Below are 20827 nucleotides of genomic sequence, written 5' to 3' on the forward strand. Positions count from 1 at the left end.
GGGAGGTGAGGAGACCAGGTACACCTGGCCTGCAGGGCTCACCTGTCCACAGACAGCCCCAGGGGCTTTATGGGGTTTTTATGCCTTGGTGAGGAAGAGACAGGACTGTGAGTGCGTGACTCAGCTCTCATTAACAAGCAGTTTCGTTTGACAAGCTGAGTGTATTAGTGCACAAGGGAAGCAAATGCCTGAGACAAGTTGCTTCTCTTCTCTGTGTAGTCCTTGTTTGCCCTAGCTTTAATTTTGCTTGCCCTTTTAAACTTCAGTCTTTTCATTCATGTTCATTATAAAAAGATTATTTAATGATACAGTCTGTTTTAGCGTTCATACTTGATCCAAAATGAGTGCATTAATTCATGTAGAAGGAACCAATTTTTTTTTAAATGCTTTGTCTAAGTGTTACTCGGTCAGTGATGTGCACTAATTTGTGGGCATTCAGTGCTTTTGTCTGTCCCCCCCTTCAGTTGTTTGCTATTGACACATTCCATGGATATTCATCAGTGTCACAGCAGCTTGAAAGTGTTGCCTCACTCTTACTGTTAAACAGATTCTGTTGAGAGAAAAAAAAATGTACAAAAAGATGTAAGTTATTTTTTGGTTGCAGTGTAGATCTGTTAAAATGTTTAAAAACAATGTTTGTATTTTCAAATAAAGATTTTCATACATGGAATTTTACAGTTCTAATTATTATGTACTGCACACAATTAACTTCTTACTGTTAAAGACCCATTTAAGAAAGGAGGGGCACTTTGGTTGGATAATTACAGCAAGCTGCATATTCAAAGAGAAGATCCCAGACAAGAGATGCTCTTTGTGATTCAACAGTGCAGCAGGTCAGGACAATCAAGCTCCAGCACGTTTTGCTTTATCCAAAAGCCAGCACTGCTCAAGCAGCTGCCAGTGGTTCCACTCTACTCCTCATACCCCCTCATGGAGAGACTCACAAACCTGTGTATCCTAAGTCATGAAATCATCACTAATGCCTGCTGGGGAACCTTGCCAAGGAAAACCCAGGTCATTTTAATACCATTCAAAAGATTCTTGAAAATAAAATCAGGGTAGATTGATTATTCCAACTTCAATGGGAGGGAACTCATCAATGTCAAAATTTCTCTGCTGTTGGTCAGGCACCACACAGAGGCACACAGAGCACTTATGTTAAGCTCTGTTCCCCAAGGTGCTGTAGGAGAGCATGAGCCAACTGTCTGTCTTACTAGAAGATGATCCTGCATTTCTATTCGTTGTTTAAGAGGTGGTGGCTTGCTGCTTTTCCCTACCTCGAGCACTTCAAGCTGGATACTGCCCCCCTTAGAAAAAAGCTTGGAAATGGGCACTGTACAGGAAAGAGCTTTCTCCTCACAGTTGTCACTGCTCCACTGAACAGAGCTGTGGTGCAGAGTAAAGCTCTTCTGCAGAACCTGCATCTCCTGTTGCCACTTACTGTTTAACAGTGTTGGGTAAAACCTGCTCTCCTACACTTGGGGTAACCAAGTCCCTTTTCTCCTAAAGGATTTGCACAGATCTAGTAGAGCAAATTGTGGTGTTACTGTGGAAGTGCTTTTCTTGTGGTATTGCACCTCCCCCTAAAGATAACTGTCAGCCCTAGCCCTTCGTTACAGGAATTGCAGCATCTGCATGTTTGATGTGGGCCAAGGTGTACCTCTTTGTTTTTAATCCAGCTGTGTTCTGCCTACCTGGTAGGTGCTTAGGCCTAGATCCACAAATGGAGCTGGATGAGGGAAACAAAGTCACAGTCCAGGTCTAGGCTGTGACTGAGTCACAGGGAGAACAAGTTAATCTGGGAGAGAGTTGGCATCTTGTGTCCTACCTCTCTCCCCACATACTCATCTATGCAAAATGGAACATCCTGGGTTTACTGTTGCTGCTGCAGGACACCCGATACCTGGGAGACATTCACGGCTTCCACTTCCATATCCTCTGGAGATCACTTCTCAGGCTACTGGGGAGCAGGGCAAAGGAGAAGGCAGAGCAGCACTCCTTTCTCCAGTCTTCCTGGGGGAAAATCACTTGCACTTTTAGTACCAACGTATAACAATAGTTCTGTAGTTTATTTTACACAGTTACAATCCAATATATATATATTAAAAAAGAAAAAAGCTGAAGGGATTAATGCCAATGTACAATTCCCTGGAGCAGTGACAAAGGGTCAGCGAAAGCAGCCAGCACTCCTCAGCCTCCTGCCGCTCAAATGCTCTTGAGTGAAGATCATTTGCAAATTCTTAATTTGAATAATTACTTTTGAAGGGCCATATTTACAGTCTATTTACATTTTCCAAGTAAATACCACACGACCACTGTGCATGAAGAATTTCTTCCAGAGGAAAACAGGCAGTCTGCTCTTCCTTTTTGTGTTATTTGGAAGCTGTGCTGCAAGCCTCCTGGGAACGTCCTGGTCCCCACAGGCCACTGCCCGCATCTCTAGGCGCTGGCATTCAGGAATACTTTCAATTTGATCCAGGTTTTCTGCTTTTCCAGCAGGAAATGGCACTGCCAAGTCACTTGCCACCACCCAGCAGGGCCCACTGTTCACAGCTGGACCACATAGATATCCATCTTGGTTATCTCAAATGGCACGGAATACCTCCAGCAGAACGCTACTGGTCACTCAACACCCTGACTCCAAGCCTTAGGTTGAGAATGTTTCCAAGATGGCATCAAGGACCAGGATGCAGCTGAGTAATGAAGTTCATAATGCCCACAGCCTCAGAAGCACAACAGCCAGCTCAGTAATGCCCACCACCAGCAATGTGGAGAAATCAGCTGCAGTCCTAGAAACTGGTTCAGGGTGGATGCCTACAGGCAGAGATTGGACTGGATACATTATCTCCTGCTGCTTTGGTTGATGTCACCACAACCCCCTTTGCAGTTGAACAGTTTGCAGGAAAAAAAAAAAACACACTCGTGTTCTTCATTTCCATTTATCCTCTCATCATCTTAGACGTCCTATAGCAGAAGAGAAAAAAACAATAAAGTCAGTCTCATGATAAAAAAAAATGTCATGTAAGTGCACACAAAGAATCAGAATAAGAGTGTAGCATCTAGCCATCTAGCAGCTTGGCCATAGATGGCTCTGGGAAAACGCTGTATTTAGCTGCCAAAAAAAAGAAAAGAACATTTCTATACTACAAGGAGCCCAGAAAATGCACTACAGGGAAAGGCCACACATTAGGTAATCAATCAGTGCATTTTCTGTATGGCTTTGATCTTGGCCCATGGATTTAAATTCTTTTACTGTCTTCAACAGGAACTGCCCCATGCACACCGTCCAAACAGTCTACACTTTAACAGGCACGTGACTAGAAAAAGTAGACGTAACTTTTTCCTTCTAGTCCTCTTAAAACAAAACAAAACACCAAACCCAACACCCAAAAACCAAGACCACCACACAAGTCTGAAAAGAAATAACTTCTTCAACTTTAAGGGAAAAACTCATCTTAAAAGTCAAAATTCATACAAGGTCTTTGGATGTGGCTGTTAGATCCAAGATCATAGAGTCATAGAATGGTTTCTATGTCCCCGCCACGGGCAGGGACACCTCCCACTAGACTGGATTGCTCAGAGTCCCCTCCAGCTTGGTCCTGAATGTTTCCATGGAAGGAGCACCCCCAGCAGCCCCTGACACGGCTGGCTCTCCAGGCCAGGAGCACATGCTGCTGCTTCACACTCAGGGTCTCACCCCACAGCACCCACATGTCGCTCTCCGTAGGGTTGCTCTCAGGGTGCCTGGGATAGAGCAGAGCCAATGGAATTGCAGGGGTTGCCTGACTCACTGCAAAAAACCTGTCTGCCAAACACAGTTTACATTATGCTACAATTTCAGAGAGGAGGGAGAAATACAGCAGAAAAGCCTGAAGGAACTGCTCAATCAATCCTCTGACACAGCAAACTCTTAGAGGTTAAACCCTTGGAGGGCTGTGATCAGCTGCAGCACAGGAAACCTCATGCCTCCTGGGTTTCTTCCTCCTTCTCAGTGTGGTCACTGCTGCAAGACCCCTGGTGTACAACACCCTATTTGAGTCTTTGCACTACACTGACCCTAAGGACTGAAAGACCCAGTTTGCAGTTTTGCAAACTTTTACTTGATCCCAAAGACAAATCAGTGCCCACAAGACAACCCCCAGGCTGTGCTGGCTGCTACTGCAAGCTCACAATGTTTGTATGCTTCCCTTCAAACCTCCAGCTGGTTTGGGGACAATTTAATCTCCCCAGTGGCCTTGACTGGCAAAGGGTGAGAAACAAGGGACACTCCAGCAAAAGCCCTGGGCTGAGCAGCTGCTCAGACACAGTCTGTGTCCTTCAATCTCCAGGACACGATGCAAACACCAGGCCTGAAGGAGACAGTCCCTGCAGCCATGCAGCAGTGCCACCTCTGCTGCCTGTCACCCGCAGGAAGCAACCGCAGCAAGTGGCTCTTCACCGAGAAGCTTCACGGTACGTGGAGAAAAGGAACCTGATCCTCCTCTCAGCGCCTCAACTCCCGTTCACCCACCACGACTACAGCTGTCCTCAGAGCTGGAAAACCCAAGCCAAAATTACCTGCTCTGCACCAACCACATCGACATCCTCAGCTGTGTCTTCTGATGGACCCTCCTCTGAGACAGCTTCTGTCTTAATCTCATCTTTGCTGGAAAACAAAACCAAACCAAACCAATTTGAGAAACTTTACAACAAAGGCAGCACATTGTGCAAGTGCACTTGAGGCAGAGTACACATACGCAGATCTGCTGCTGAGATATCCACATAAGGTAGCCCAAAGTTTCCAGGCCAGTATTTCCCAGGTATGAGAGAGGTCACACTCCGATGAATTTCCCACAAAGCATATCAGAAACAAAGCATTCATTTAAACAGGGACAACCTTTATGTTTAATAATTTTTTGTTCTATTTTACTTGCATTCACCAGGTCAATTCAACAAGTGTCCCAAAACTTGGAAAAGCATGGATCTTTTGGGGATTTATGTTTCATCTTTTAACCTACTAATGCAGAAAATGGCACCTAACACCACAATAAATTAACTGTATTAAAGGAAAAGATTCCAACCGAGCACTTTAAGTGCTTTCCAGAGCCCAAAAGCAGACTCCAGACTCCCTATTTCTACAGCACCTCTCTTCTATCCATTGTGTGGGCTTTCACTCAGGACATGCACCTCTCTAAAGGACAGTCACCAGTTCCACAGTAGTTAATAGCAGATCTGCAGAGACAAGAATTGTACTTCACTTCCAGAGATGCAGAAACCCCTCATCGTCCTGCTGCAGCAAATAGCCAGGCCAACCAACACCACAGCCCTCTAATCAGCACCAGAGGGAAGAGAAGTGGGACAGGGAACCTGGCTCCTTCCTTATCTTCTTCTCTGCACACTCAATATTACTCCAAAAAGGTATGGAAGCCCTGTGACAGTGGGGGACAATCAGCAAATGTAGATACTAGAATAAGGAAACAAAAATAACCCAACCTTCTCCTTGGGACACAGCCCATAAGAAAGACAGGAGGGGTAAACACCCTGCCCAGCACAGGTATTACAAAAAAGAGAAGCAGGGGTGGATAGAGAGCCCGCAGCTGTCAATACCAGTGCAATGAGACATAAAACTCTCACCAGTATCTTCTCCGCAGCCCTCCTGGACACGGGAATGGCAAATGTTCCTGCAAGTGCATCTCCTGAGACTTCAGCCTCTTTCTGCTTTTTCCTGCTGCAGAGGCAAGCTGGGAAGCACCCTGTAGGTCTGGAGCTTTGCTTGCTGCTTCAGTCTGGCTGGTTTCAGGGAAAGACCCTGTAACAGACAGTGAAGAGACTCCCTCTTCAGCCTCAGTGCTCTTGAGAAGGACATGTTGCCCACAGCAGTGAAGCAATGGGGCCAAGCTCAGAGGGAGATTTGGAGCAGGGCATTCATTTATTGAAGGAGACAGCTAAAAGCTACACAAAAGAAAATCCATTTAATCTGCCCGCTGGTCATTTTTGCAATCTAGATTTATGATCTTGGCCCTGGTCCATAAGCACTATCACTTATGTGCTTACAAGTGCTGAGTCTGTATAACCCTCAAGAAAGGAGGGCCTTTGGGACACAAAGGAGCAAGGTCCCTGAAGGCAAGCCACTGAAAATAAAGTCTATAAGAAAGAATGAGATAGAAACTAAAGGACTCTGGAAAAAAACCCTTTCCTCCACATACAACTGCAGGTGACCACAGCACTCAGCATTTTTACTGACAATTTTCCTCCATTGAACTAAAACCCACCATATCTGTGAAGTGAACACCTCATTACAGACTGAAAGTCCCTGAGAGCTGCTGAAGCCTGGATGCAGACCACGTAACAGTAACTCTTTAATTTAGGACTATAATCTTACAGGTTCCCTAGAAATTCAACGGAGAAAGATAGCAGATGATTTGGCCCAGACAATCAGGGCTGAAGATCTGAATCAACTGCTGGAAGTCTCTCTCCTGTGTCAATTATCACCAGGGCCTAAAGAAACAACGCCCTTAACTTAGCAATTGAAAGCAATGAACCCAGTCTCAATGGCAGAAATGCCACAACTCAGTACCAAGCAGAATAAAAGATTATCTGAATTCAGCTCAGTTGAAGTCTCCAGACCAAGCTTACTGCTGCTGGCTGACGAGGAGGCCTTTAACACCACCAAAACTGAAGGCAAAGCCCACAACATCCAGCACAGTGGTACTGCTGATGCAAAGCATGAAGCGCATTTTAGCCGAGACAAAGCAAATACAGCTGATCCAGAACAGAGAAATGTTCATACCATTAGACAATTTCCTTTTAAAAGCAGACATCTTAGATGTGCACTCTCCTGAGCCGCAGAGGACAGAGCTCTCCTCATCTTCGCTTGCCAACAAAGAGTTTCTGTACCAAACCAAGGGCTGCCACTCTTCTCCTCCGCCAGGCAGCGGCTCTGCTATGTACCTCTGCAGGTACGTGTACCTGGAGGGGACCAAAAGGCAGCGTCAGGAAACCCAGCACCCTCCCCTCAGTGTCTGGGCAGGTGTGGCCAGGAAGGCGTTTTCCCTTTGCCCTCCAAAGGGACAGGCAGCCCTGCTGAAGAACAAGAGCGAGCAACCTTTTTCTCAGAAATACCCAACATCTCTGAAATACCTTAGAGTAAAACTGTAAACGCCTTCACAGCTAAAAGTGCTTGAATTTTAGCTTTAGAAACAACACTAGATGCACAGGAATTACAGGATGACATCAGTCTCCAGAAAGAACTTCCTGTGCACAAAGTCACTGCCACTTGCTGCTGCCAGGAGCTGTCTGAACAGAGCAGAGCTCTACAAGGGTGCAGCCCTTCTCCTGATGGCCCCTGTCTGCCTCACAGACTGTAGTGCAGAGGAGATCCCAGACGAGAGATGCTCTTTGTGATTCAACACTGCAGTAGGTCAGGAAATGGGCTACTTACACCACGAGTGCCTGTTTTATCAAAATTAAAAACAAGAACAACCAATAAAGCCACTTTTCTAAATTATCATCTGAAACTCGATCCAATTCTCTCAGGTTCCCAATAAAATTTGAAGTGTCTGCACAAAGCAGTTAGTGGCTCTGCAGTCATGACAACACATAGGATGTGGAAAACATTGGTCCAAACCCCTGATCTGCCTGATTCAGACCAAGGACTTGACATCAGGCTTCCCTGAATCCCAGGCAAAGCCATCACCTCTTCTGGAGCAAAGAGGTGTCCATCACACATTCTTTTGGAAAAGCAGGGAGCTTTTGACCAAGTCTTTCTGACCTGTTCTTGCTTCACAACAATAAGAAAGCAGAAGTCTGACTCAGGATTAGAAACTGGATATTCACTACATTTCAGCTACAGCTCGTCACTTTAAAAGCAAGCCCAGTGTTGTTAAAACAAACCTCACCTTGGCAAATGCCAGAAGTGACAGTTTTAATGCCAGCCAGTACAGTATTATTCTTTCTTTGATTAGAAGTGTGGCCTGGGAAATATCAGGCATTTCATTCACTTTCCAAAACCAGAAAACCAGTGCTGGGAGGAGGTCAGGGTAAGCATCGACTCCGAAACAATTAGAGACCTGCACTCTGGGGGCCTCAGGGATCAAGAAACCCTGGTAATGGAATTTGTTGGTTTCAAACAAGCATGTATTGTAACTACTGTTTTAGGGTCTAATCCAACTGCATCAATGTCAATGGAAAGGCTCCTACTGATTCAGGAATCAGGCCCTTCATGCTGCTTGTTATTCAATAATTCATCTCTTGTGTGCATTTAGTGGCACAGAGCAACTGACAAGTCAGATATTTTACTGCTAGAGCCTGGGCAATTACAGGGGAGGAGGTTAAAATCCATACACTTTGATGGTGTTGAAATATACTCCTTTCTAACAAATGCCCATATTCTGTATCTCATCTGTTACAGGTACATTCACATATGTTAACATACAGACCTGGACATCAATCCTATGATTAATAAAACAAATGAAAATAACCAGATGTTTATTTCTAAAAGTTCATGTTGACCTAAAACATTCCATCCAGTAATTTATGATGGAGCTAAACCTAAATATTTCTAAGAGGAAATACAATCTCCAGCCCCTGCAAGGCATTTTAGGCCTCCCAGAATAGAAGCTGTTACTCTAGAAACACAGTCTGTAAGCAGTTGTGGATAAAAGCACAGTTACCCCCTTGTGAATTTTATTGTTTCCCATTTGTTCCCAGCAGCAGTGGGAAGGTCCAAAGCAGTAAGAACTGAAGTCAAGGTGCATTCCCTACTAGGTTCTGTATTTCTTATAAAAGTTTTCAATGAGTAATAAAAAATTATTTAATAATTAAATAATAAACTAATTAAATAATTTAAAAATACCTCCTGGAGGTAAAAGAAAGTACAAAGTTTTTCAAGGATGCACGAATAGAAAGGGCACTAGCCATAGATTATCCTCTTTAGATTTTCCAGGGTTTGTAATCAGTATATGTCAAATTATTTTTCTTCTGTATTTTGCATTTTGGGCTTGAACTGATCTTTAGAACACACTGGGTAGGTGGCAATCATTAATAAGTTGTGTTTGTCATGTAAAGTAACAGGAAAGCAGACATTTTAACACTTAACCCTCATTATATAAAAAGTGGTTGATGGCCCCTGTGGAAGTCAACCTCCAATTTAGGACAAAGTAGCACCAGAGCAAGCAAGTTACACAGGGCTCAGTAAGATGTGATGGTTGTTTTGTTTTTTTCCATTTCCACCAACTTCTCCAAAGTGGAACTTTTCTTGTTAGATACTGGAGTGATTTTCTCAGAAATTCCAATAGGTAGATGTGTCTTCACATTGCATCTTACATTCACATGGCTTCAAATATGCTCTCAGGAAAACTGAAATAACCTGCTAAATATATTTTTCAGTAGTTTTTACAGTGTCTGTGAACAGGAGAGTGAAGTGCAGTGATACAGATCCAAAATAGGCAGCACTGACTAGAGAGATAATGACAAAGGTCAAATAGAAGGAAGAACATTACTTCCTTCTCAAAAATGACTGGAGCTGAGGCAGGTGAAGAAGGGAATAAGACATATAATCATACATCTAATCGTACATCTCTCTATTCAGATGCATCATTCTTATATTACTAAGTGTAACCATTTAAACCACTGTAGAACAGGAGTCCAGCAGGATCAGGGCATACTCCCCTGTAAATAGTAAATTCTTCAGTTTAAATATCCACATCACAAATAGCTTGGTGGAACTCATGTGAGTCCAGAAGCTGTGGAATTAGATCATTATTTTACAAAACAATGATCCGGGCACTATCACTTCCTCAATCTTTTCTGCTTTACTTTTCTGTTCAAAAAAGCAATCCTGCCACTCCACTAGCCAGTCCAGATGCAACTCTCTTCCACCAAATTAACACTGTCCTTCCTTTAGAAGAACTGCCATATAGAAGAACTGCCATATGTGGGCCCAAATATCTCTTACAAAAGTCTAGAAAGCATCCTGCACATACAATCTGAAATGACTTCTATTACAAAATTCAACAAGTGTCTCAAACTAAGAGTCTCAGGGGCAGATTGATTTCAAAGTTTCTCTGAAAAGCCCTTGAGCAACTTCTGCAACAATGAAGGTGAAGTGTCTTACCTACAGGGATACAAAAAAACAGAAACGGAGTAGGACAGTGTACAAGAACTTAACTTACACTAGTCTTTTGTCTGGCTTTAGCAGCTTGTTGGAAAATTCACTGATGATTAACAGAAAGCTCAAGTTAGGAGGCAAGCTTTTTCCATCTAATCCAGTAGCTCCTTGAAAAGCAAATTCAATCCCCTCCCTATTTGAAGAAAAGAAAAAAAAAACAACCAACCAAACAAATCAACAACAGAGCAGAGTAATAGAACAGACAGCTAACAAAAGCAAAGACCATGGACAAAATGATGTCACGTGGCACATACTTGTGTATCATGGCTACAGATTCTCTAGATTTCAGTTGGTCCCAGCCAAATGTCAGTGAAAGGCGACGAGCAAGTTCTTTCATATTTATGAAGGAAGCAGAGGAGAAATCCACACTGCTACTGCTGTCTTGGCTTTCTGCATGTGTCTGAAACAGCTGCAAAAGAAGTCTCAGATAAGCAACATATAGAATCCTATGGGCAAGCAAAGCACCAGGAGGACACAGAGACATGCACAGCAAGCGACGGTTAGCTTACACAGACAGAAGCCTCACAAAAAAAAGCAGGTAGGCCAAGTGCTTCAGAAGCACAGGACTGGAACAACAACAAGAAACTGACCCAAAAGGACACTGCTATGCTTAACAGATGGGCACAAATTGAAATAGTAAAAAACGAGGTGCATAAACTGATGCATAAAGAGAACTGATTCCTGAACATGATGGCTCCACTGACCCCATCTCCTTTTGGGACTTCTGAGTCAAGCCACAGAGGCTTAATTTGCCTGAGAGACTTTCAGAATATCAGAATGTAGATATAAAGCAGCAAGTTTGGCAGCAGCATCATTCCCCTTCTGAGAGTAAGACTGGGTGAAAAGCACATCTTGAGCCCAGTTAACTATGTTTTGTGTTTTTTTCTTAACAGAACACAGAGGTAGCTTGTTCTCTTCAACCTGTTAACTGTCAAGGTCAAGCAAAGGCCAAAAAGGGCCTGTTGTCTATGTGATACCTAAACACAAAGTCCTGACTATGTCAGCAGAATACATGTAGCCAAATGCTGCTTGGCCTCATCTAAGCTCAGATTTCAGGAGCTAGTTCACGGATCTAAGCCCCTGGCAATGCCTGTGAAATAAGCAAAGTTCATGTATCTGCAGCCCCTGGGAGGAGCCTGCCCTGCGGTTTACAGCGAGACTCCAAGCTAGGCACAGCTCTGGTCATGGGCAGAGCAGGCAAAAGCAGCTGCTAAAATACCTAACTGGCCTCAGTGGTCAGCAGCTGCAAGCCCCAGCAACTGAGACCCTTCAGAAGAGCTGCGACCAACTTTCTTCCAAAAAAAAAACACTGAAAATACCCAGGATTAGTGCTGGCCAGCCACAGACACATTCGTGGTTCCTCAAATTCAATAGGAATTGAGCTAGTCAATAAAACACAGAATAATATCCTTAACCTTTGTTAAGGTTGACATCTACCATGTCCCAAGTAACACTCAGCAATCTCACATCAGTCCTAATACACCATGCATTTGAAGATTAAAAACAAGACCAAAAAAATCGTGAACAAAACTGTATTTTAAAACAAATTAAATGCTTTGAAAGGAGTTTCAGTTATGACATGCCAAACCAACATACATATAGAAAGTATAGGCAGGGAAAAATCTTTTTCCACTAAGTTTTTTTAATGAATTTAAATACTTATGGCATGGTAGGTAAAAAATATGAACACAGCTGTTTGAAAAGCCCTTAGCCTCTTGCTTTCATGTTAACCTTACCTGCTGCAGACAGAGGATCAGTGTCTTGGCACTCTGAATTTTATTATTCTGCCTTGTCTTGTTTAAAGTTTCTTTAATTATGTCTCCAAAATCATTGTAGGTCTATTAACAGCAACAAAAGAAAGAATTATAATTCTCCTTCTTTAGCACTGGGAGTATGCAAAACATGACTGTGTTCATGTGACACAAGAAGTTCACAAAAGACTCCTGGTATCAAAACACCCAAGCTAAAAGTTGTAAACTGTATTTTTTGTATTATTTTATATGTAAAGCAATGGTATCCTCCTTTAAGAGTAATGTGAGGATTAAAGTTACATTGACATAGTTGAGTCTTTATTATTACAAAAGAACAAAGCCTCCTCAGGAGAGAAATGGAGAGTTTTCTGTATTTAACCCATGCTTGCCTTGGGGCCAGTGAAGTAAAGAACAAAATCCATATCCAGGTATTTCCAAAGTCCTGGTGGTCATTTCAAGGAAACTGCCCACTATGTGCTGTTCTTGGCCCTCCTGGAACCCACTTCAGAGTAGCTGAAGCTCTACCAATTACCGTGTGACATGTAGGCCATCTGCATACAGGCTGTGTGAGCTCTATAAAGTAAGCTAACCATTTCTGTGTGAGAATCTCTGCAGTTAAAACAGTCTCCCAGTCATAAACTGCTTCTCTGCAACGGCCTCTCTGGAGAAACCAAGGAGCAGATGTTCAGAAAGACATACCCTCTACTCAATTTTCACTTCCTTTGCCTGCAGTGAGGTGCCTTTCCCAAGCAAAGAGGAGAGATTTGTCCCACTCCTGCTTGATTTTATAGCACTTTTGTGATTGTACAGGGATTCCAAGTCATAAGACTATTAATCTTATACCTTTCACAAACATTGGAGTCATTTTCAAAAACCAAAATTCACTGACAGGCAAAGCAACCTTATCTAAAACATTACCTTCACATAATACTTATAGATCTCAGCAGCTGCAGTCATCTCTACCACATTACACACTATTAACTTGCAATAGGCTGCAAGTAGATTCCGCTTGTTGTACAAGTCATCAAGTTTGCAACTTTCATCCTTTCTCTCCTCCTCTTCTGTCAGGTCTAGGGAAACAAAAGCATCAAAGCTTTGTTCTATTACTTTACTCGAGCTACCTCCATTTTAATGACCAGCTTTCATCCCCATAGCACAGACTCGACTGTTCAGTCAACAGAGTAAGCAACAGATGCTATGTTCATTCCCGCGTATGCCAGAAAACACAGGTTTGTTTCCATTTCAAAGCTTGCAGCTGATGACAGTGAAAAGAAGTTATTTCCAGTCTTCTACTCTGATCTTCATGGCTTTCACATTTCTGCTACTCAGAATCTCCTTGTACAACACTGCTCACAGCCACAGAAGAGAACGAGAGTGCACAATAAAAGGCACAAACACAATAGATGGAAGAGATCAAACGGCAACCACTTTTTTTTTCCCCTAGTAAGGATGCTAGAAAACACAGCACGTAACTCATCAGAAGCCCTACAAAAAGTTGCCACACACAGTCAAGAAGAGTTCATATTAAACTCTCCAAGTGGTTATCAACAGGAGTAAAAGAAAAAAGTAATTTTGTATCATTAAGAACATACTAAGTCTCTGAAACATGGGTTAATTAGACAAATGACAGCAAGTTTCTCCAGTGATGAAGATGTCTAACCTTTGCCTTCCTCTTCTTCCTCCATAAAAACATGCTCCTGGATAAAAAAAAGCAGTTTTTCCTGAAGTGATGTGCTAGGAAGATAATCTAGAAGTCCAACTGCTTCTTCGTTATTATTTGAATCCTGATGACTCAAAATCAGCAACCAGTCACAGAGTATCATGAAGGCCTGTATCAAGCAAACAAAGCCAAAGGATTTAGAGACCATCTTACTTTTCACGCCAGCTCCACTTTGCATCTCCATCAAACATCAAAAGTCACAACCTAGCTTCTTCCTTGCAAGCTAACGATTTCTGTTTGCCCCAACATGTGGTAAAATGCCACAGCTAAGCCCTTCCAGAACTTGTACCTTAGGATACAGCATATACAAGTATCATGCAAGACCACCACCAAAAGATTTCAAACTTCCATGGAAAGGAAGAACAACTCTATTGTGCTAGAATTTGTCTCTCTTAACATGTGACTCACTGGACAATTTCTCCTTTTCTTTTTTTTTAAGTAATACTCATAGCAAGGCTTTAATAAAGCAAAGATAGTAACCAGGACACCACGACAATTATCAAAATGAGTCATTCAGATTCAGGCCTTGATTCTGCAGATGCAGTCATATACCTATGCTTGATTAAAGCACGCACGTTTGTAGCATTTTAACTAACATAACTTTAGTTTTCTTTAAAATAATTAGTTGAAGATTGGGACTTTTAAAAGTTATTTCTCTGCTAAGAGACAAAAAATAGCAAACATAGTAGAAGAAAATACTAGTATGAAAAGAAAGGCAGGCATTTAGAAGGAGGACTGAGCATGAAGACCAGTGAAATGATGGAGAAACACCAACCTTTTCTCTTACATCTTTTTCCTTATGGTGGAGGAAGCACATGCAAATCTGACTGAAACGTCTCAGCTCTTTTCTTAGTGCAAAAAGTGTCTCCTAAAAACATGTTTATGAAAAGTGACAGGACAGATATGTTAGGGACTATAATTCAATGGAGAATTACAGAACAAACAACAGTTACATCTTTCTTCCACTGATACTATTAATTTAAGATAGCACAGCTGATGTTATGGAGGAAGCTGACATCTCACAGTAGCGACAGCTTGCTAGATATGAACAAGTTTAAAACCATGACTGGTTTCAGATTCAGTATCTGGGATACAAAGATCAATCCACAAATATATATACTTCCCCCCTACACTCTGGTGTAGAAATGTGACAAATACTAGTAGGCTATGTGATTCTGTCACACTTGCTGAGACTTGTGGTATTCAGCAAGTCACAGACTCTTTGTTACTCCATCTGTAGGACGGGCAGCTCTAATAGCATGCAGTCCATTATTCACTTATTCATTTCAGCTTCTCCTTATAAAGCAATGACAATGATTTCCACTCTAGAGATGGAACTAGAGTTTGAACAACTCTGGTCCATCCCCCCAATTTTCAGTGAATTGCCTTCTGGAGTTGCTCTTCTCCCTCCCTCTATTGATTACAGAGGGAACGCAGTTTAACTACGCTGCTAACTTGGGCACTCAGAAACTGAGACACCTCTGATTTGTTAAGATGAATCCAGCACGAGAGACTATTTGATTTGCCCACAGCCACATAAAAGACTTTCTGATCCTTCTCCTGGTCCCAGCTGCTGAGCTTTGAGCAGTCCACAGAGGAGGAATGCCCTTACAGGTGGGCTGGATTTCACGCTAGGCAATTGTAGCTTTATAAGAAAAGGCATGCCCAGGGCATGCTGAGGAGCAGCAGAGGGGGAGGCAAAGCACTGCCTTAGCACTGCTGGGGAGGAGGGACCAGGGAAGAAACAACTCCAGAGCTGCCGTGCAGGAAACGTTCTTTATTGCTCTTGGAACTTGCCTCTCTGCCAGCACCCAGATTTGGCCCTGCAGAGTGGGCCGTAACATGGTGCCTCCAATGCAGACCTGCTCCCACCTGAGGGCAAATGAGAACACGTGCTGCCCCGCTGGCAGTCGCGCTAACGCTGCCCGGGCCGCAAGGCAGAACACGCCGGAGCGGGGAGAAGCAGACGCCCAGGCAGGAAGGGCAGGGACAGGATCTGATCCTGAGGGAGCTCCCAGCTAGGGCTCACGCCAGCGTCCTGCCGGTGTCCTGCGCAGCACACAGCAGCACGGGGCAAGGCGACAGGGACAGAGCCAGCAGCACTCATCCTAGTCAGAGCCAGCACAAAAAGAGCCACACGGGCACGGGTGAACCAAAGCATAAGAGTTTTCTTCTCCGGTGTCTTAAACTAGACTTTCTTCTGAAATACCTGCCAGAGCTTGGCACTTTATAAAACCCATTACGAAAGTAAATAGTCAGCTGATCAGAAAATTACCACTTTACTCAACCTTTCTGCCAGAAACATATATGGAAAACAAAAAAAAACAAAGCAACAGGACTTCCTGAGGTTTTCACTGAATATTCTTTGCTGCTTAAAACAAGAAAACAACAAGCTGGCAGTGGAACAAGTTATCCTTACTTCTCTCAAGCCCCAGGAATTCAATGCACATGGTTTGCAGTAAAAATAGAGGTGTACCATTGTTCATTATTCTCTTGCAGAGAATATGAAAAAGCATAAACACTTCCTAAAAGAAGAGGGCAATTTGGTTTCCTCAAGAAAACACACAAATTATCTTCTTAGAAAGCTTGGTTTTTTTTTTTGTAATCTGAGAACAGAAAAGCAACTTAAACTTCTAGAAGCACAACCCTGGGTTTCAAAATTAAGTTGAGCAACCAACCTTGGGAGAATTTTCTGAAACTGCAGCTAGTTGCCACAGGAGAGAAAAATATGTGCACTGGAGAGCTGGCAGGATCATCTGCAAATATAAATACATGTTCTTTGTTTACATGAAAGGCTCAACAGCAAAAAGCTTAGGACTAAACAAAGCACCCAAGCCTGACATTCTGCATGCTGCCTGCATGACCATTTCTGCACTGTAAAGTATTTAGAGCCTCAAAATAAACTTAATAGGTTTATATACAGGCAAATGTTGCCTCCTAAGGAACTTCATTACTAAGGTGCTGCTTCTGCAGAACTCTTGATGTCTTGATGAGTTCCATGGAAAGTAAACACGTCCTAAAAAGGGTGTTCACAGATGCTAACTTTAGCTCAGCTTCTCAGGATCTCTCTGCAGTCTTTGGTGAAAAGCAGACTCTGTCAGAGGGCAATTCAGAGCAGAGCCTAATCTTGGTGCTCCAATGCTCCTCCTAAAGGAGTCCACCTCTATCCACTGGCTCCAGGTTTTCTATGCTCAGCTCAATTTCACCCCTTCCCAAATAACCTATTTTTCTCCTGAAAACAGGGGCTGATTAATATCCATGACTGCCAGAGTACTTCATCTGGGAATTCCAGGGTATACATCTCCATTTCAGTACAGCCAATGTTTGAGTTGAGGCAACCAGACAACCAAAAGGCTGCAGCTGAGACAAGCAGTAATTACAAACCATCTTCACCCACAGAGTCAATCTGCAAGCAACAGGTCCAAAGTATTCCAGCTGCTGGTCACATGCCATCTATAAAGGGCTCCTCACAGTCCCAACAATTTCATATGTATGGAGACTAAAACTGTGCAATCAATGGGAAGTACTGAGCACTGCAAAGGACCAAGCCAGATGTCAGGTATTATCAGTTTTGGATAACCTCCAAAATAAACAAATCTATGGCATGAATTTATGAATTCAAGTAACATTATACCAAAGACAGCCTCAGTTTCCCCGACTGAGAAGTGGAAACAGTATCTTCCTGTCTCACAGAACACTGATATATAGGATTATTTAGTAATTCCTAATTTTCCTGCTTTCAACAAGAAAAATCTCCTTCAATTCTAAATATTAACAGCTCACCAGAATAGGCAAATTTCCATGTTCCACTTCAAACACCAGCAACCTTAGAGTCTTGTCATACAGATTCCACTTGGTGAGATCATGGGCACTGCAAGTGAAAAAGAAACAAGAATGACGCACTTAGCAAGAAATGAAATCTCACCTGACCAAACCTATTTTTGCCTTCATCCTACAGCAGTAATGTTAAATAACTAATTATTAAGGGGGGGAAAAACATAATTAAGGTTTTTATGATCTAACGCTACAACCTTTAATCCATAGCTTTATGTCTGCATTCCTACCACAAAACTGCAGTGTCATGAGAAGATAGAGAAGTTTGAGCTCTGTACCCTTCCCTACACTCTATCCACACTCTCCAAGTGCCCCAAAAGGTCTAAAGATTAATTTCCCCACCTTGCTTTCAAAAACTGTTTCTAATACTTTTGAGTGTTCACAACTCAACATTAGGCTTCTCTTTGCAAAAACAGAGCAGCCCTAGCATGCAGGATAGGTAGAAGACACATTGAGAAGGCCCAATTCCCCTACTCTCTATCTTGCATAATTTACTTGAATAATCTCTGGTCCAGCTTTTGAGAAATCCCTCTTTTAACAAAAGGAGGTCAAATAAAGCTAAAATAAACAAAGCATATTATATCTGCTGGGAAAAAAATAGACTGCATTCACTGTCACCTCTTCAGACGGACCACCAGTGTTGACAATAAGGCAGTGCAAAAGCATCCAGCTAGGAGGGAAGCACCACAAAGAGGATCTGTACTCCAACTCTGTAGCACACACTTCTCAGCCACATTAGGGCTGATGCTCCAACCTCAGTTAATGAGTTAAAAAAAAAATGCATATCCAAGAGTACAGTTCTATTCAGAAACTAATCCTTGCAGCACCTCTCATAGGGATCATTTTCATTCTCTTGTGAAAAATCTATTAAATCCATCAAATAAGACCAATTCTCACTTTGCACCTGTCAGGTCAATACTTAAGTATATGGGAAAATAAGTTGTGTAAATAAACATCTCACTTATGAAAAGCTGCTGCTCTTCTCAAAGCAGAGTGCATCCGGGAAATTTCACCTGCATCCGTACAAAATCCTTCTTCCTAAATTATGAAAGTTTGGGAATGAGAAAGGAATTAGCCAGTGGGTGGCACAGGGACTGTCAGGTTCTCTTCCCAACCAGCCCACAAGCTTGAGTTACTCTCCTCCAGCCCTCCCCAATCCCTTCACCTTTAACCATGCTACTCATTCCTTTACAGTAAAACGAAAACAACAAGCTGACTGCACAGAAGTTTTGTCGGTAACAAACCCAGAGCAGCCTCCCTGGACTCCAGTAATGCTAACACAGAGTGAAAACTAGCAATTAGACTAACACAGAAGAGCTAACCCTCAGACTCAGAGGCCATTCATGGTCCCTCACACAGTTGTTAAGGATCTCTAACTGTTCAGATGGTGCTGACTCTCCTTCCTTCCAGCTGCCAGATCACATTCAAAGATAGCTAAAAATATATGAAATACTTTCCCATAGATGCAATTGCTGTAGTTTCCACAAGTCTACTCCGTGATTATGGGAGACGGTAAATACAACCAGGAATTAGAAGGGAGGGGTTCCAGGAGAAAATCTCTTTATTTAGATGTGGATCTCACTAGGAAGGAGTTGAAGAATCCCTGGTCTAGCACTTATCTTGTTTCTCATAAGTACACATTCTCCCACATTGACATGGATAGCTATTTAAGATCAACAAAATAAATCCAATCTGAGGTTAGGGGATTTTTTGGCTTGACACATTTTACAATATCCCAGTATCCAATAAGAACTTGCCAGTGCTAACTCCCATCCCATGGCATGACACCTGTTCATGATGGCACAGTTGATCAGATCAGCTGCAGGCTTCTGTTGTTCAGTTCAGCCAACAAGCTATTCATATCACCACCAGCTGCTTCTGCTTTTTAGAGCTAATGAAAAACTTTGAGGGAGACTGCGGTCCTCCTTCAAGGGGAAAGTCATTTCAAAGATCCCATAGCTATATAATCTGTATTACAGATTGCTGGTTTGCTTTTTTTTTCCTAGTACCATCTCTACAGCCAAAACAGCAGTGTAAAGAATACCTTGTGTGCAGTCAAACATGTAGAAGTACAGAACTGTACCTTTTTGGGAACAGTCTCATCACCTCTAGATCCACAGCACTTATTAGCTGAACTTGCATACAGTATCTATGGCACAGTAATGGAGGAACTATGGAGCTATGGTGCAGAATACTCAGAAGACACAAAATGCCCTGTTGCTGGTGTGGACTACCTCTTTTATTCTCTTCCCCACTCTATTTCTGCCAAAATATATCTGCTCCATTAAAATGTAAACAGCCAGTCTTCTCAGATGCCCAAACCCATCTTTGAAAGCTCTGTGCTCCTCAAGCAGAAACAGCAGGCAAAGAATAGTTCCCTATCTCCCTTAATTTTTTTCACTAAGAAGCAGCCTGTTTATCTCCACATTGAGTCAACACTCACCTTTTGCCAGAAGCTATCTAGTAGCTGGTTGAGCTGTCCCATCAACTCATCTATTAGTTGAGTTCGGGCATGATCCACCTGGCTATAGATGGCAATTTCTTCACTGCAGAGGACGTAATAAGTCCTGGAGGAAGCCTCAAGGACAGACATGTCAGAGTGTTTGGTCACAATGTCCTTTACCTCTCTCAGCAAAGCATCCAAATGCTGCAGATGATAAAAGGGGTATTATATGAAATAGTAAAGAAATCCACTTATGCTTTAGACACATTTCACTAGGCCTATACGTCTCTATCAGTCACACAACCAACTTGAAATAAATGCCAGTCTAAGGAGCAGAGGGGCAGGATTAGAGAATACAGTTTTGTTTTCTGAGTTTATAGCTCTTTTTCATTACTATTGTCTGTGAATCTTCCTGAAGAATGAAGCAACTGTTTTCAGTTCTACTCTAGCAATACATGATTTGCACTACATAAAAACAGCCAAAAGTAGGGAACAAAAAAATGCCTTTCCAAAGGACATGTGTCTCCAAACAATGGTAGCTGTCTTCCTCAGCAGCAGAGGATGGAGAATATTTCAAATCATGTTAGCAACAGGGGTTTTCACTCTTAGTGAGAGGAGGCCACTTCTGCCATTCTGCTGACTGTCTCTTCCAGTTAACCTTTCGTGCTGGAATTAACCTAGGAGTGCTCGCCTAACATCACCTCCCTGTAAACACCCCTGCTTAAGAATACATTCAGCTATTTCAAGGATTTCATCTATCCATTTCTGACCACCCCTCTCCCATCAGCAGATACACTATCTCCATTCTTATCTTTCAGTTACTATCATTCCCCAGCAGCTGGGAGCCAGTCTTCAAGGAGAATGAAACCTATTCTGTACTGAACTCTGGGGGGACGCCAGCTCAGACACATGGCATAACCCACCCTCCCTCC

At 42.7% G+C, this 20827-nt stretch overlaps 1 protein-coding gene across 1 annotated transcript in view; it reads right to left on the reverse strand.

Annotated features, from left to right (window-relative positions):
- Window positions 1–2955: 2955 nt before the first annotated feature.
- LOC103771939 (cohesin subunit SA-2-like) overlaps window positions 2956–20827 on the reverse strand; it is a 56097-nt gene continuing 38225 nt past the window's right edge. Inside the window, exons 19-32 of the mRNA XM_008939259.1 lie at window positions 19896–20099; window positions 18414–18490; window positions 17402–17489; window positions 16297–16374; window positions 14394–14483; window positions 13559–13727; window positions 12817–12968; window positions 11884–11985; window positions 10402–10556; window positions 10152–10280; window positions 6770–6948; window positions 5614–5788; window positions 4558–4645; window positions 2956–2964 (exon numbers count right to left, since the gene is read on the reverse strand). Coding sequence (XP_008937507.1) covers window positions 2956–2964; window positions 4558–4645; window positions 5614–5788; window positions 6770–6948; window positions 10152–10280; window positions 10402–10556; window positions 11884–11985; window positions 12817–12968; window positions 13559–13727; window positions 14394–14483; window positions 16297–16374; window positions 17402–17489; window positions 18414–18490; window positions 19896–20099 — 1695 coding nt within the window. The remainder of the gene's footprint in view (window positions 2965–4557; window positions 4646–5613; window positions 5789–6769; window positions 6949–10151; window positions 10281–10401; window positions 10557–11883; window positions 11986–12816; window positions 12969–13558; window positions 13728–14393; window positions 14484–16296; window positions 16375–17401; window positions 17490–18413; window positions 18491–19895; window positions 20100–20827) is intronic.

This window comes from Merops nubicus, unplaced genomic scaffold (assembly GCF_000691845.1).
Source record: "Merops nubicus isolate BGI_N331 unplaced genomic scaffold, ASM69184v1 scaffold19354, whole genome shotgun sequence".
In the NCBI taxonomy this organism is placed as follows: domain Eukaryota; kingdom Metazoa; phylum Chordata; class Aves; order Coraciiformes; family Meropidae; genus Merops; species Merops nubicus.